The sequence below is a fragment of the Caloenas nicobarica genome, chromosome 1, assembly GCF_036013445.1.
Source record: "Caloenas nicobarica isolate bCalNic1 chromosome 1, bCalNic1.hap1, whole genome shotgun sequence".
Taxonomy (NCBI): domain Eukaryota; kingdom Metazoa; phylum Chordata; class Aves; order Columbiformes; family Columbidae; genus Caloenas; species Caloenas nicobarica.
The window spans coordinates 44,096,270-44,113,874 of record NC_088245.1 but is presented as its reverse complement, the minus strand read 5'-3'; the positions used below and the strand labels follow the sequence as shown (position 1 = coordinate 44,113,874).

At 38.8% G+C, this 17,605-nt stretch overlaps 1 protein-coding gene across 1 annotated transcript in view; it reads left to right on the top strand.

The window, feature by feature from the left end:
- The window catches only part of ANO4 (anoctamin 4), a 214,762-nt gene that overhangs the window by 159,291 nt on the left and 37,866 nt on the right, over window positions 1–17,605 (top strand). Inside the window, exons 12-17 of the mRNA XM_065629884.1 lie at window positions 4,470–4,576; window positions 6,429–6,484; window positions 7,041–7,162; window positions 13,452–13,586; window positions 14,332–14,428; window positions 14,956–15,016. Of these exons, the coding sequence (XP_065485956.1) occupies window positions 4,470–4,576; window positions 6,429–6,484; window positions 7,041–7,162; window positions 13,452–13,586; window positions 14,332–14,428; window positions 14,956–15,016 (578 nt within the window). The remainder of the gene's footprint in view (window positions 1–4,469; window positions 4,577–6,428; window positions 6,485–7,040; window positions 7,163–13,451; window positions 13,587–14,331; window positions 14,429–14,955; window positions 15,017–17,605) is intronic.

Sequence of the window (17,605 nt, the reverse complement as noted above, 5' to 3'; positions counted from 1 at the left end):
TCCTGCTCTTGAACAAATCGTTGTGCAATCAAACTTGGAAACTCCCTGGTTTTTAAATCCTCTCTGATTCTGGAAGTTTTAATTGCCTGGCAAACTAAATGAAACAGGGCATCCCTAGAAAATACATAAAGCTCATTCTATCTTGGATGAATATTCCTGAGTGAACCAACTTAAATTAAGAAGTTATTTGGGTGGCAGAGTGATTTGAGGGGAAGGGCAGAGGAAGGTGGAGGAGAGAGCTTCAGCACTTTCGCAATTCTCTACTTTACTTTAGCAGTTTTGATGCTGTGATGTGCGAAATTGGAACAGACAAAACCACTAATACTTTCTTCATCCCAAAGTGATCCTGCTTTAGGCACATGACGTAAAAACCATGATAACCATTAACAGACATTTTATTTTAGATAAACAAGAAGTCAGCTGCGGCCTTAAAAGTCAGGCAAAATGAAAATAAACAGAAAGTGATAATAATATACCCATTTTCAAAGAAACTATAGGGATGTGTGGTAATATTCTCACTGGAATACTGCAGGCTCGTCTTCTTGTTGCTACTACAGCTGATGATTTTCTTCCTCTGATGTTAAATGAGGTAAAAAACTGCTATTGCCTCAGCCAAAAGGTAGCTACCACCAGTGGTTTACCTGGGAGTGCAAAGAGTTGGGCATTTTTCCTGTACTAAAGAATACTCTTCAAATACAGTGATTACTACTTCGGACATCTGTGCTTTTAGTTTGTACTACTTCCAGGCATTTGCTTGGAATGTACCTTTTGGTATGGTGAATATCAGACATCAAGTGTTTCAGTATCTGTGGATCCTGTGGAGCAAAGATGCACATTGCTACATGCGCACACTCATCCTCACTTTGTAGCTTTGTAACCAGACCATGGGTGTTCAGCTTTCAGCTTGTGTATCTTACCAGTACAACAGAAAACAGCCTTTTCCTGCCTTTTGCTTCTCCAAAATAAGTTGAAAAGTAAAACCATTTTTTTTTTCAAATGGGTGCTAGACAAACATTCAAGAGCTAAAGTTAACCCAAAACGGATTGTACAACCTGCAAAATTACCAAAAGAGAATGTATGAACGGTAATTCTTTGGCAGTTTGTTCTTGGTTGAATTCGCATTAATTTGAGGGCCTTCTCGAGATGACCGTTATTATAGCTTTGCTGTGCTTTGTTATCCATGGAAAGATAGCTTGAAATCTCCAGTTTAGAGTCTAATTAAGAAACCTGCAAATATAATTTCAAAGCAATTACCCTTCACTGACTCTTCATGTCACATACATTATGAATGTAAGAGCAGTGTTTCCACAATGACATTTTAAAAACGGACTTTAATTAAGGATCAACTCTAAAACCTGCTGTTTCTGGGGCTACTCCACAGACAATTTCACAGAAATTATTTGAGTATTTGAGATTTAAAAAAAAAAAAAACACCCTATGATTTTTATATTTGAAAATGGGTGAGGTTTATTCTTAACCTTTACCACATGCAATTCCATCCCCAGACAATTATATTGTTAGGGGTAGTCCAGGACATCAAGAGGCCTCATTCTGGCACTTCTTTTCACCTTTGGTGAACTCTAGCAGCTCTTCCGCATCCATGGCTCCATGAGTAATGTTGGAAAACACTGAAGGACATGTTCTTGGCCTACTCTAGTCATGGTGAGTTCTCCCTCTCTTGTCCTTCTCCTGCCCTCAAATGTATTTTACTGGTGCAAGGACAGGCAGGACAGAACCTCTGCAGCTCTTATGCTCACACGTGTTTTAGGACTGCTTTAGCTAGCTCCAGAATAAGCAGAGTTCTTCATTGCAGTTATTATACTGAGGTGTTGACATCTGCTTCACAGGCATATCTGGTTGTTCCTTCTCGGCCACGTGAGATCAAAAGCTATAAAACCACAATTGCTAAGTTTACAAATGAGTGCAAATGACTGAAGCATTTAAACAAGTAGTTCTTATTTCTTTTTTAAGATTGCATAATGTTTGATTTTTGCCTTTTTTTATTCAACTCATGAAAATGGAAGTGACTAAATGCAGAAAAAAATATTAACCTTCTTGTCTAGAAAGGCTGTTGAAATAACTACTTGTAGTTGCAGTATGACAAAGTCATGATAACGGATGGGCAAAATAACCTTATATCACAAGGAGGGTAGATTAACACTATTGGTGTTACCTGGATCAATGTTTCTAGCTTCCCAGATAAGGTGATTCAGTTCTCAATTGAATCCTACAAGAACTTATAGCTAAATTAGAGTGAAAATTACTGTACTGTTTTGATTTCATAAGTTGTAAGTTATCTCCACAGTTCATTCAATGCTATCTGGGGTGTGAGATCTTAGAAAGTCAAGACATTAAAAGAAAATGAAACAAAGTGGGAAAACTGCTAACTGTTCATTTCTGGTTTATTAGCATCTTTCAGTTTGTTTCTGCTGCCACTTAAATGGCCTAAACAGAGCCCCAGCTTCAGCTGGAAATAATGCTGTTCTATCTGCTTCAGAGTTTAGGTTGTTTTTTTTATCTAATTTCCTCAAACATTAAAACCTGTGTGATGACCATATTTCCTTTTTGTCAAAATCTTTCTACTACTTATTACTTTACATACTGATTATTTTCAACTAAATTTGGTACAGGTGTAAAAGATAAGCACAGTCATATTTACTTTGTGAGTAGCTTCAAATGGAATAGTGGCCCCAAGTTGTGACTCTACAGAAAAGGCAGTGACCAGTGCATACCAACTGTATATGCTGTTTGGCAGCAGCCCATTGGTAAACCGGCACACGCATGGTGGTCAGCCAATATATATCAATCAAACTACATTCAATAGGCACTGTGGGCATGTGTAGGACTTTGGGAATAGTCAGGATGTGGGAGGAAACCAGAAGTACTGTACTGAGTAGACTGTGGGCACAGAAATGGCCTGTGGATATCTAGAGTGGAATGGGAAAGGAGTCATGAGATAGTAACCTCTAGAAAAACAGTTTTCATTAATTATGGTGCTCTTGGAGCAACTTGTCTTTTATACCTTTGCTTCGGGAATTTTTTTACTACCTACCTTTGAAGCCTAGCATAAGGAACTTATAGATTGTCTTGTATGGAAAATTCAGCAGAGAATTTCGATGATAAAGAGGGACTATATAGAGTCCCCAAAGTCCAAAAGTTGGTCTCCTTGTCTCTTTTTCCAAATGACTGTGGAGGTGCAAAGCTAGGTATGACTTCCTATGGGTAATGATTCATTCTGAAAAAAATGGTTTTGATTAGGGTGAAATTATCTGAGAGGAAAACGGAGCAGTAGATCCCACGTTGTGCAGAAGGTGTCATAAATCCATGCCAAGTTCCCTATTAAAATAATCTCTGTTGAAGTCAGATTTGTCTAGTGTGCGGTCCTACAGGCTGGTCTCTCTAGGACATCTCTATGAATTTGCCATTTTATTTATCAGTTTACTCAATTCCCTAGCTACTCACCAACATAAAGGAGAAAAACAATCTTACTTTCTATCCAAAGTGTTTTAAAAAATATGAAACTTTGCATTCAGCCAGTTACTAGGGACCATATTTTAAAAAATATTTTGTTTCCTCAATATATGCACAGGGCTACTTAATCAGAAACTCCATCTACTTATCTGCTTATTCAAGTGTCTAAATGACTTTCATAGCCTATCTTGAAGCTCTACACACCTCTTTAGCAGTATTTAATTGACAAATTGAAACAGTACTTCTAAACACTTACGTTGTTTGCATTTTTCCAGTAATTATGATGATATGCTAAAATATCTTGTTTTCCTTGTGTACGTGTATTGGGATTAAGAAATTTATATGAAATATATTATGGCAGCCAATCTAATCAATACAATATTGTTTGTGACTTTTTAAATTTCCTGGAATCATCACAACTCTGTCTAAACTATTGAACCTGCATTCATACATAACTCCATAAGTAACTTCTGAAAGCCAATTATCTACACTATTTTAGCTTCCAGGCCCAAACGTAGGAGTATATAATATTTTCTGTTCCTGACACAGTATTTGATTTTCAGTAAGAGTAGTTTACTAAGTAGATATTTCCACCTGACTCTTGATGGTAAAGTGTAATAAAGAAGCCCGGAATAGAAATCAAATGTGAATTTCTACAGCTGCACTTACAAATCTTATGCTTCTGCAAATTCTTGTGCAAGTATTTTGTAGTTTTCAGTGAATTATCTAAAAGTGATGCTTATCATAATGAATGCTTAAAGAGCTTTGATCTTTCTCCAGACTTCTCCATGTAATTCTTTGTTAGGGAATGACTACTGTTACTGACATCATCTAATCCGGTGAATCATCTCACTTAATCTGGTGTCCTTTAATCTTTCTTGCACTTGCTCACATACTGTAGATTTTTAGTGTCCTATAGGAAGTAGTGGAACTCAATATTTGCTTAAAACATGCTACTATATATTCCTGAGATGCCCTTTGTTTGTATTTTTACATAGCTTCATCATACACAACAAAGATACTTTCTTCAATAATGCTACAAGAAGCAGAATTGTACACCATATCTTACAAAGAGTGAAATACGAAGAAGGGAAAAACAAAATTGGTAAGTGCTGAGCAATATTCTTTTAAACATGAGTGCTAAGTCCCAACAAAAAAAGAAAAAAAAAAAAGTCTTTCTAGGCTCCTTTTTAATCACCTTAATTTTGAGCTGTTTACATCTGACCCGCTGCTTTCACAGGCACATAGGTCACCACATGGGATTTATCACCTCTGCAAGGAAAGAGACTGACTTAAGCAAGAAATATGTACAGATGAAAGACCCTGGAGAAGCAGATAGACTCATGCACAAAAGCTTTTACTGCTTCATAAAAACATATTTGGAAGGATGGCAAAACTTGTGCTGCTGCACATCTCAGCCTGTGGGGCTTCTCCCTGGATACCTGTTGATCCCTAAAGGAGGTGGAAGGTTCTGTATCTCAGCGGCATCCTCAGTGCAAAGGATGCCATGTATAACTGTGGCATCACTTTCAAACAGTGCGTGGAGTGGACCTTTAGAGCAGCACATGTGCAGATCCAGAAGAGCAGGCAGTGACAGAGGAGGACTGGATTACAAAACAGTGGTCCTCTTCTGTCTTGTGATACAGAGCCCATGCACTTGTGTACCACATAGAGACTGGTGCTTCACAAAAGGAGAGGCAATCCCCACAAAACTCTGCAGCCTGTTTAATTTCCCTGCTTTTTAAATCCCATCCTTGCTCAAGAGGTAGAGAAACATCCCAGAACTTCACTTGTTCCTTTCTTGGCTCCTGGGATGGGGGCAGCAATAGCTCTGAGCAATGACAGTGACCAGAGAACGGAAGAATTCGTGTGGTCCATACAGCCATTGCATCTAACACACACAGCTGCAGTCCCTGCCTGCCTCAAGATCTCAAGCCCCTCACATGTCTACTTGTGTGGTACCTACCATGAACGCAACTTTGCATTGATCACTGAGCAGAGCAAAGCCTGGCCTGGCAGTACAGGTTTTGCTTTTCTGAGAGAGACTTTGTAAGAAAGCATACTCCACCAAGCAGATACTAATGCAATCACTGAAAGTACTATTTATGTTGAATTGATTCTTCTCATTGCTGTCTTCTTGCTGCTATCATTCCCCTGTGAATTAGGAAAGGAATCAGGACTCTTTGCCTCTTGGTCAATGGGGTTCAAACACCTTCAAGCTGTTCAGGCTGTTAGTACCAGTATTTAGATATGCATTGCCTGAGAGTTGTTCAGTCCTATTTTGGTGACTTTCCAAGTGAAAAGTGCCCATGTTTCAGCAATCATTTATTATTTCTCTTGAGGTTATATTAAAGAGGGACAAGACCTGACTGGATGGGTGTATGATTACTTTTTTGTGCCAAATAGCAGTCCTTTTGGTTGAGGTTCAAGTATATTTATTTTTGGGTCTTGTACTACTGCAACCTGTCTTGTTTCTGTTCTATCTGTTACTCCAGCAGCTTTCATAAGGAATAAACTAAACATATTTTGCAACATTGTTATCATATGGAAATTAAGAGTTTCCATTGTAAAGATCTTCCCTGAACTTTTCAGCTCCCACGAAATACAGCCTTTCATCTAAGTAGCTTTCTTAGACCAGAATTTATGGGGCCAAACTTTAATCCTGGTGTGAGGTCCCTGCTTTCACTGAAGTTACGCTAAAGATGCATTTGGCAAATGAATTTTTAAACCTCCAGCATAATAAATGATAGGTTATGATTAATATTTGAACAAGTCTTTGCTTGTATTATATCCTAGTTCATCAAAATCTATAAAAGATGAGTTTTGTTGCATGTGCCTCTCACAGTCAACAGGCTCCAAACTTGATTTAGCCAGCTTATTATGAAAATGTGTTTTGCTTTTTACTTAGAAGTTTTTCTGCTCCTATTGGTAAATAATTGGATACTTTTGAATTTTAGGTCTGAATCGATTGCTCAGTAATGGCTCCTATGAAGCTGCATTTCCTCTTCATGAGGTAATTTTCTCAGTTTTTCTTTTTCTTTTTGAACAGATATTTCCCACAAAATGAATTCTTAATTGTGTACTCTTTTATTCTCAGTCTTATTTAGGTTAGTACTCTCTTTTGCATTCTGTGTCTGCCTCTGACATCCCTCCCATTTAATAATGGGTTTTTTTCCTGAAAAAAATATATGGGTAAGGAGAGTTGTTCTGGGTCTGTTCAGTAAAAAGTATTTGTGTTTGATAAATCAGTATGTTTACAGAGCAGAAAAATATCATGCTGTGGTTTTCTCTTTGAGATTGTCCAGTTTATAACCTGTCCAGTTTATAACTGTATAAAACTGTATAAAACCTGTCCAGTTTATAACACCATTTGTCCTAAGTTCCTTAGGAAAAATAATCTCAAATCTAACTGAAATCAGAGGAAATTTTCCTTTTAATGTCATATTTAGCTTTTGGAGCACAAGTATGAAGTTTGCATAAATTGTGTTATCCATACTGCTAGTGAGAGAGATTTCTTAGGTATTTTTTTTTGCAGCTGTTGTTAATTAATATCCATATTTATATTTTAGGGTAGTTACAGAAGCAAGAATTCGATAAAAACCCATGGGGCAGAAAACCACAGGCACCTGCTCTATGAGTGCTGGGCTTCCTGGGGAGTGTGGTATAAGTACCAACCACTGGATCTTGTAAGGTAAGACTTCCCTGCTTTTAGTGTGTCACATTATAGATGCTTTGAGCATAGGTTGTCTCTCTTCTGACAAAACTGTGAAAAGCTCAGTTAAATCATGTGGGTTTTTAAAATTCATCGTAAGGTAATGGGAATCCATTTTGTTCATGTTGCCACTACATTCAAAGAAGTATCTACAGAGGAGCTTGTAGGAGGAGCTGAAAGTGAATGAAGTTTCCTTCTGGATATTCTTGACACCATAACTTCTAAGTTCTGAAGGGTTTGCAGAATATTCAAGAGCGAAAAAAAGGAAGAGAGAAATCTCTGGATGCTAGGTAGACTTGGTTGCATATCTATCCACCTATGGAGTTCTTCCCCTTCAGAGCGTGGCTTTGGTGAAAAACAGGCTCTCATCAACTAGATCATCTTTTTTTCCAAAAAGGAGCCACAGAAGGAGTCCTGGATGAAGTTTAGTGATGCTTACAAATGGCAAGGAGCAGAGTTTACAGTCACTGAGTGTGTTACTGTGTTCAGCAGCACTAGTGGTAAATGGGTGGAAGCCTCTCCTGTACCACCTCCCTTGAACTCAGCCTAGCTACATCACCACAGGCTGGATCTGATTCATCTGGTTAGCAGCCTGCACAGAAGAAACATTGAGAAAACTAAGATGTGACTCCAAATTCTTATACCCCTTTTAAATAATGTTTTCAAATAGGCTTGCATGTGCTAATAGAGGATTACATATTTTTATGCGTGTGTAGAGAGCCAGAGTCTTTACCGATCATGTTGGCAGAACTATTATTAGGCATTAATGGCCTTTTTCTACTTGAAGAGAGGAATATGAATGTACAAGGGCCTGTTACTAAAGTCTCTAAGATGTACTTGGATCACTGAAGATATCAATACATTGGCCATTAGGAAGGGTCATACAGACCGTGCAATTGGTCCAGCATATTTATTTCCCCTTTTATAAGTCCTGTAATTGATAGAAACCTTTGCTTTTGTTGATTCTCAAAATTGTTTCCAGATGAAAGAATTGTAGACAGTGTCATTGATTAAGGCCATATAAAACACATCCATTTCATTAAACAGGAGGTGTTCAATTTCCATGGAGAAAAAGTTCACAGAGAAATACAATTAAAAAAAAAAATACTAAGCCATGTAATTTTTTAAATGCTTTTGAAAACAAAGAAACCTATTTGTACCTCATAATTTAAAGTTGTTTATTTCTTTTTAAATACACTGGCCTGGGCAGAATTATGGAATTTTTGTCAAATTACACTATGGAAATCACTAATTTGCAGAGTAGCCAACAGTTATACTGAAGTTTTTTCTTTTTAATTTCCCAGCATACAATAAAATATTGATGTCACAGTATAAACAATTTCTCTCTATAATGTTTTCTAATCATTTGTCCATGGTGCTCATGGTGTTCTTCATCAACATTTCTTGTTCGTGAAAGTGCTGCTGAGCCAGTATCTGGGGTCTGCTTTAATTTGGTTTAGGAACAATTGGGCATCTCGAACGTTTTTTAAGTATGAGAATAAATGGTAACAGAATGAGCAAGGTTGGACACATCATTGTTTTGGACCTTGGTAGCAGCTTTCTTGAGCAGCCTGGGTTTGACGTTTAAGATTTTGTATGATGCTTCAGCTTTTCACCAGACGGTGACATCCATGGATTTTGCCACAACTATTTTACAAAAGAAGAAAAGCAATCACTCTCTAGCTGAGGTCATGGGTGTCCTGTGGTGGTTCAGAGTAGGTGTTTACCCAAAGGGAGAGGAGCAGTGGGGATGTGGTGCTCTCTGAGGATTCACAGCAGCAAGAGCCCCAGTAGCCATCCAGCTCCGCAGGGCTCAAAGCTGCAGCCCCAGCCCAGCCGTTTGCTGTCTGGAGTGCGCTCATGGCTGTGATGAATTTGCTGAAGGAGGGGTGAAGGGAAAGAGGAGGGAATGCCTTTTTCTTCACTTCACAGATGCTAGATCCCTCACATTTCCTTAGCTCCTGCCAAATATTTCCTGTCTGCTGCCACTCTCAGCAGCTCACGTGTCTGGTGAGCTGGAGATTTTTTTCTGAAGAGCTGACAACACCAACAAGACCTGTTGTTCATTTCACTCAGAATTATCTCAGTGTGCATGCTTTAAATAGAAGCTTTTTTAGTACTAGTTCTGCAGCAGGAACAACTTTTTTTTTTTTTCCCATACCAACAGCTATGTGGGGTGTGCTTGAAGGGAGTAGTGTTGCCATCTGTACAAAAGGAGTAGACGGATGTTAATTCTTCCACAGATATCTGTCCAGAACTTACTGCTGCTAGCTGACATTCCTCTTTACTATATACTTTAGAAAGGCTAAGGAGTAAATTAGATGTAGATAATATAACTGTCTCATTAATAGATATAATATTTCCACCTTAAAGACAAGTTGCCAAAATGGTAAGTTAAATTGTTCATATTTTGGTGCTATTTTATTTTTTCCTTAGATGTTAAAATGACCTTACATCTCCAGTGCTGTCAATTTGGTGCCTCCCAGATGTGATTTAATCTCATCAGCTGGCTGTTATGAAGATACTAGTCACTAGAAATAGATGAAAAAAAGTCATTCGAGGGGAATTGCATGATTCTGCTTTCACTCGGCTTTGAAACATGTGGTAGTATGAAGGCACAGAATTGGCACAATTGCAAAGGCACTCTTATTAATCAACAGATGTGGTACCATGACTTTAATTACACTTCTGTTGAAATTTAGTATCCGTAGTTAGTTTACAAGAATAATTTGAGATGCTTAGAATTCATAGCAATTGGAAAGAGGCAGGACATTATTATTATATTCATATACTCTGAGACCATGTAAATCAATGAAAACATTTGAAGTGATTCCTGGGGCCTTTGCATCACCACCTCCACACTTCTGTGCATTGCTGCTTCCCTCTAGGTTGTGCACTAATCGCTCCTGCTGATGCTCATGCACGTTATTCACAGAACAAAAAGGGAGGGAGAAAACTATACTTATAAGGTGATTATAAAGCTGCCTAAATGAACCCAAAAGCAAAAATAATGCCTGAGTAATTTGCATTTCACTCCATGTTTACATTAAATTACTTGCTGCAAGATAACAACTCCCTTTCAGTCTCCTATCAAGCCTTCCTCCCCACCAGAATGCTCCTGACATCACATGAGAGCTTCATGTGTCCAAAATGCCTGTTGGAAATCTCTAGGTCCCTCACAACTTGTTTCTGTGATGTAAAAAGTTCAGTATAGGATTTCATTCTGACCTACAAAAGGATTAATGAAGATAGATAGGTTCTTGGCTTGAATTCAAACCTATCGATATTCTATCTCCATGACTTCTTTCTAGGCATGCTGAAAGCAAAAGATTACATAATGAAGGTCATTAAACACAGAAGAATCCAGTATCACATTTTATGGATCTGAAATCAGACTTTGTTAGCTGAATACTTTTCAAAAATATGTCTTATTCATAAACACTGAGATTGGAATCTTGTCCCATTTAAGTCAGTGGTAGTTCTACCATTGGAATGAGGTAAGAGATAGTTCACCATTTAGGTAGATGATATTGGAGAGCTAGTATACATGCTAGCATAAAACTGAGAAGCTGAAATTATTTTTTATTATTATTCTAATGGTATAGCATGTGTGAGGATAGGAAAGATGGATTATTCTATTAATAGTAGGTGCTTGGGGTTCTTTTAAATCTCTGCTTTTTAGTTTAGTTGCAGAGAAAATTTGCTGGGAGGGAACCATCAAAGACACAAAACATTTTTTTCTGTTCTTATTAATAATCTGAAAAATTGGATGGTAATAAGTTAGCAATGTTAACAAAAATGCAAATGTTATCAATGCTGGAAAATTTCAAAGGGGCCTTCAATGAGCAGGGTGATAACAGGTGAAATTTAGTTATAAATAATGAACAGTGATTCACCCTTCATGTACAGTACTGAGTTCCGGCTAAAGTGCTAACAGGCAGGTAGGAGAACTGCCATCACTCTGGAGAGCTATATGAAGTTTCTGTCCTATATATAGTGAAACAAAGAGCCTGTTCTTCATATTTGGTGCAACTTGAAGGGAAAAAGTGGCAAAGGTATCTCTAAAGCATCTTCATCTCCTAAGGGTCACGATGGTCCAGGCTAACCCAATTATGGATTGGAATAAATGTGGAACTGTTCTGAATATGGCACTTAGGAAGGACTCCAAACACTTTGTTACTGCCATAGTTTGTTTCTATAGCACTCAACCTAGTGGTATCTGAGCAGAGACTTAGAGAAAAAATATGCTAACTACAGGGCCAGAAGAAATGAAATATTAACTTGATCCTGATGCAAATTACAGTAGTACAGCCTGTGGAATACAAGTTATGAAGCAAAGGGCAATAGTGGAAGATCAAGGCTGTTTGTCCGTATCTAAACCAATATGTACCAAAGTTATGTCAACATCCTACACTTATTTTTGAAACCAGGCTCACAAATGGCCTTACATGTCTTTTCCATACATTGCAGAGAATTGGGTTGCTCCCCATCATGTCCATTCTTCTTTATGCACACACTGAACCTTGCTTAGGTCTTCACCTAGGATGAAGACGTTTGATCTCTAGATTAAAAAAGGAGTATTATGATTTACACTGTTAGATGAAAAGGCTCAACAGGACAGGAGATGAAATTTGTCATGAATGTTTGTTGGCTATAGGGGTGGAACAAGGAAGCGTTAATCCTTAAATGTAGGGAATGAAATTAAAAAATTGATCTTGATGAATGTTAGGTTTACTTCAGCACTTTGAACTAGGTACATGGAGAAAAATAGGTCATAAATATCCAATAGAAGTAAGCTCAAAATGTGAGCTTGCCTTTTCAGAGGAGCAGGCACAGTTTGACATCCTAGGTGTCAGGAAAATAATTAGGCCAAAAAGTTCACTGACACTCTTAAGTCAGGGCTCAAAAAGCAGTTTCCAGTGTGTCTTTTTACAACCAGACCTGCTGCCCTTGTCAGAAGTGGGTGTGTTATTGTTAGCTCCCCACATCTCTTTTGCCTGTGAATTTGAGTCTCTGTTGAATGACAGAAGAATAAAAACAACATGACAATATTTGGCTTCTCATACAGAGCCAGTAAGCTCAAAAGATATTGATCAGTGTGGGTCAGTATCATTCAGCAGTGCATGAGCTCAGCCGAGACAGATATTGCTCACACTGGAATTTTTTTATATCCATTTGAAAACTGATGATTTTGTCCATTCCAGACCAAGTATTTCTTTCTCTGCTCTCCTGCCTCCAGTCCTAGAACCCATCATAGGTCTTTTCATCCTCACTGTGAAAGTTTGACCAAAGATGTTTTCTACTAGCATAAGGGAACCAGCAGTGCTGGCTCACCGCATTCTTTGTTTCTGGACAGATCAGAAGTTGCATCATTAGCATAAAAGTGGGTTTTCATCAGCAGCTATTCTCCAATTCAGTTGATATGCAATTTTAAGTTGTCTGCAAAGTCTCTGAAGTGCAAGATTATCATCTTGGCTCATTCTTTAATCTTGCAAGTGAACTTCTAAAACCTTCATTGTAATCATGATAATTGCATATTGATTTGTAAAGCATCCTAATCTCATCATCAGCCTACTATGCACAGGACCATCAAACACAGGACAATGCATGAGTCTGCTCCTATGCTGATGAGTTCAGCACATTTTTGTGTGTGCTAACAAATTAGGATCAATTCAGACTGCTTTCCTCAAATCAGTGCAAGATGGTACATAAAGATATTTGTTTGACCTCACTTGCACTTTACGTTCCACCTGTGGTAGAATCATGGGACTAGTTTTCCAGGAACTGAGCTAAGAAAAGAAATAGTAAAATGAAAATAAACCGGATTGAAGAATAACCTCTGGTTAATTAGCTTCCTAGAAATAATTTGGTTTCAAATAGTTTTTACTGTTACGCCAGTTTTAGGGCTGAAACTCATTTCAATGCAAGTATTTGGGAAGCACAGTGATACAGCCAAAAGGCAAAGAAGCCATCTATTTCCCAAATACATAGAACAAGCTTTTTAAAATGAACTTAGTGTTTCTTACTTGAGGTCTCCCACCATCTCACTGTAAACTGGTTAGTGAATTTTTAAATTAATTTTTAAGTTCATTCATGAAGCAGCGTGATTCAGAAGCCTAGTTGCCAGATTTTCCTTCAGGAAATTCTGACACTGCTCTCTAATTTACTTTTCATATATGATAGAAATATTTATTTTCTATTAGCATGCAAGATTAATCAGATTTATTATAACTAGCAGGTAACTGTGCTGTGTTGTATTTTAAAACAGACGGTACTTTGGTGAGAAAATTGGGCTGTACTTTGCCTGGTTAGGCTGGTACACAGGGATGCTCTTCCCAGCTGCCTTCATTGGACTGTTTGTGTTTTTGTACGGAGTCACTACTTTGAACCACTGCCAAGTCAGGTAATGTGGGCACTTTTATAAGGGAAATTACAGCTGTGGGTTGTTATGAATAATTTAAGAGGTCTTCATATGGATTGTTAATTGTTTCATTTTGAACTGTTGAATGAATACTCAGGAGAAGACTGTGCCTGGTTCTCACAAAGTACCCAGTATTGAGCTTCCCTTGCTTTGTGCTCCTGAATTGGGAAGGGAGGCATCATTTCTTGCCCAGCTCGAGTTTCTGATGGTGCTGGCAACTCAGCATGGAATAGGGAAAAAGTAGGGCTCCTTCATTACTCTTGTAATAGGCCAGCAGAAGAATAGGGAATTTTCACCCTCTTCAAGGCCTTTCGCAAAGCTCCACCGCAGAGGAGAATTCATCAGATGAAGAACCCCCTGGACATTCTGCTGAGTGCTGCATCTCTATGTTCTTGCACACTTAAGACAAGTCACAAGAATAAGTCTAACTTCATCTGCAATCATCCTCACCCTCCTCCTACAAAAGGTCGCTTCTGACTCAGGAGGAAGCTAGAAATCATGAAGAGACACTGCTAGGCTGGCCCTCTCTGCAGTTATGTGTGTAACTCTGAAATCCTAGACAGTTAACAAATACTAATTATATACATGGTGTTATGAACATCTTGGGTTCAGTTACAGAACCAGTATTGTTCAATAAGTAACTGAATATTAGTGAAACTTATAAATTCATTTTAAGAATGATTGTTGTGCATCAGACTGGTCATTTTTATATTTTCTGTTTTTCCAGTAAAGAAGTCTGCCAAGCTACAGATATCATAATGTGTCCTATATGTGATAAATACTGTCCCTTCATGAGGTTGTCAGACAGCTGCGTTTATGCCAAGGTATGTCTTAAACCATGCAAGTAGAAATGCTTTCCTGATGAAAGCATTAATTTCGCCTTTTGCATTTGTCTTTAGTGAGCTTGGGTAGATAAAATCTTGAAAGGACAGTTCAAGTTCAGCCAATATTAGCATTCATTGTCTTTTACCAAGACTTAGTTTGGGCTGTAAAACACTTGAATGCAATTTGCACTTAGATATTCAGCAGTCCCAGAGGTCATGTCCTAGATGCATGCGCTATGCTGTCCTTGGCATCAACCTTTATCTTATGATCCACCCTTTGTACATGGCTCCATAAAATGAATGCTTTGAGTCTGAAATGGTGCTCACACTTGGTGTTGGCAGGGCGAAGTCCCAGGCTAGGCTGGCAAATAGTCCCGTCAATTGACAGGTGCATATCACATGTTAAGGGAAGGATCCTCAGAATTGTCAGGCCAGCTGCAGTCACAATCACATTAATTTTATTGGGTGAAAACAGAAAATAAAGCCTTATTATCATAAATTGATCACACTATTAATATATCCCTCAGGTGACTCACCTTTTTGACAATGGAGCTACTGTCTTTTTTGCTGTTTTCATGGCAGTGTGGGGTAAGTTTTTTGTTTGATATTAAGTAATTGAACAATCTTTTCCTTAAAGATTGTGATGCAACATAGGCCTTTGAAATTTCTGGCATACTCTTTTCAGACATTGAGAAAAAAAAATATAGGGATTCTTCTCTGTTTCTGCAAAAGGAAGATGGAAGTGGTTGAAATCAGGTTTCTCCATTATAATACTTTTAATGAAAATAAAAACATGAATACAGTATGTAGTGTCTATGTAGATAGCTATAACTGTTTTCAATCTGTTGGCACTGAGGCCTTTCTCTGTTACTGTTCAGGGCTTCTTTTAGCTTAGGGCAGCTCAGTTTAGTGTCTGTACTAAAATGAATTAGTGTATTGTTTTTTCCCACCTTGCAAAAAGGCAGTAAAGCTTCAGTACGTGTGAGCTGGTTGTAATTAAAGCAAAACTCTGACGAAATAAATGGAATATTTAGTTGAATGGCAAATTGATCTGAGAGTGGTCTAACTCTTGCCGTAGAGGCTGAATTTTGCCCATAGGACAGTTCTATTTCTGGCTCAACTGTTTTTCATACTGCGGTCTTGTAGGCAGAACTGAAGGCAAGAGGAAACAATAGTTTCTGGCAGCACATAATGTCTTTCAAACATGCCCTGAGCATGCCCAGGCTCTTATCTGCTACCATGCCACTCTAAAGGTTAACACCTTCAAAAAATGGCTCAATGTGGGGCCTCGAAAATGGCATCCATCTCACAGCTCTGGGTACTTGAGCTATCCTGATTTAGCCATTGTTCTCCTGTTCTTATGCAGCTCCAACCAGTTTAGAAAGGTGTCCAAGTAACTCTTATAATCTCCATTTTAAACTGCAAATCTCTTTACTGAACCACAACAGATATCCAGGAGGCAACATCAGAGCCATCAGGACAACATAGATTAGCCTATTGGTCTGTCTCAGTTCCTTCCTCCAAAACCATGGTTTTGTCTTAGTTAGCTAATTAAATTAGGTCATATGCCAATCAATCCTATTCGTGGCATTTCATATCATATTGTCATAGTTTAACCCAAGGTAGCAATATAACCACAATACCCACTCGCTCGCCCCCTCTCCTTCTCCCCTCCCCCCCGAATAGGGGAGAAAGTTGAAAGGGAAGGGAGAAACTTCGATTGAAGTAAACACAGTTTAATAAAATAACAGAATATTAATACACTACTAGTAAATATATATATAAAATAGAAATAAAATATACTCAAGGTAATTCCTCATGAACACACTGAACAGCCAGTCTCAGGAAGCCACACCCCAGTCCCGAAAAGAGGAAAAAAGGAAAAAGGCAGAGAGGCTCAGAGGCTTCTGCAAAATGGCAAAAAGCCGAACTAAACGTCGTGTACCAAAACTCCCCCAGTGAGAGAGAGAGACTGGAAGGCCTCACTTTCCTTAAATAATTAGTGCGACGCTAATGGGATGGAATACTCTCATTGATCAGTCTGAATGTCAGCCAAGCTCTGCACCATCCATGCCCCGCTTCCTTGTTGCCTCACACCTGTGGGTAGAGCGCTCAGAACATCCTTGACTCTCAGAACAGAGCAATTTAAAACATTAGCTCTGTAGTGGGGTGTTATCTCTTGTTCTCAAACTAAGTCCAAATAATGACCGTGCTAGCTATGAAAAAAAAAGGTTTCTAACTGCACGAAGAAAATTAACCCATTTTCAGTCAAACCAGCACACATTTTGACAGTATAAATATCACAAATTACATTAAGGAAAAAAATGTACAGATCATACAGACTTTATGTTTTTCCTTGGTATTTCAGGTTTTTTTTAGAGCCACACCAGAGATGAGAATCACCAAAAATTTCTAAACCGTAAAGATTTTCTTAGACGATGTTCACCCAGCTTTTCCAACTTCTTTCTAGATGTGCTCTATTGAAGTTGGGACTTTCCATGACAGTTTAGAGGCAGGAGCTTCCACCTGAGCTAGGAAAACTAATGGGTTAGCATTGCTGAACATTTATGTCACTGTTCCTAACTCCTGGTGGGCATGTCTTTGGAATGCAGCTTTTTGCACCAGTGCTCTTATTCCTTCTTAACAGTAACACCACCTTCAGGAAAGAGCTGTTCTCACAGCATTGCTCCTGTGTCTTAGTACTACCCAGAACCAGGGCTGCAGGGAAAGCAGCTCTAGGTAAGGGGAGTCCCTCACTCAGGTAACCATGCCTGGTCCTGCCTCGGGGTCGCTGCCTGGGAGCAGGGTGAGCATCCCTGCCTACAAAATGTTGACGGTCCTCTCTCTTTCCTGTCCCTGGTTGACAGGAGCTGCACCACACTTTGTTTAGCCTCTCTTTCCTCCCCCTCTTTCAGCATCGCTGTCAGATTCCCAGACCAGGAATACCTCCCCACCAGCCTGTCAGGACTGGGAAATGCACCTAAGCCCACAGAGAGATAAGAAAAAAACATAATAAATGCTGCCCTCTGGATGATTTGGCTGGTGGAGAAGTCACTATAGGACAGTGGCTGGGATGAGAGCTTTCCCCACCACTTTTGCTGGCTTACACTGTGCTTGTGAGCTCGCGGCCAAGAGGGATGATGGGGCAGCCACAGGAAGGAGGTTGTGAGTGTAGGG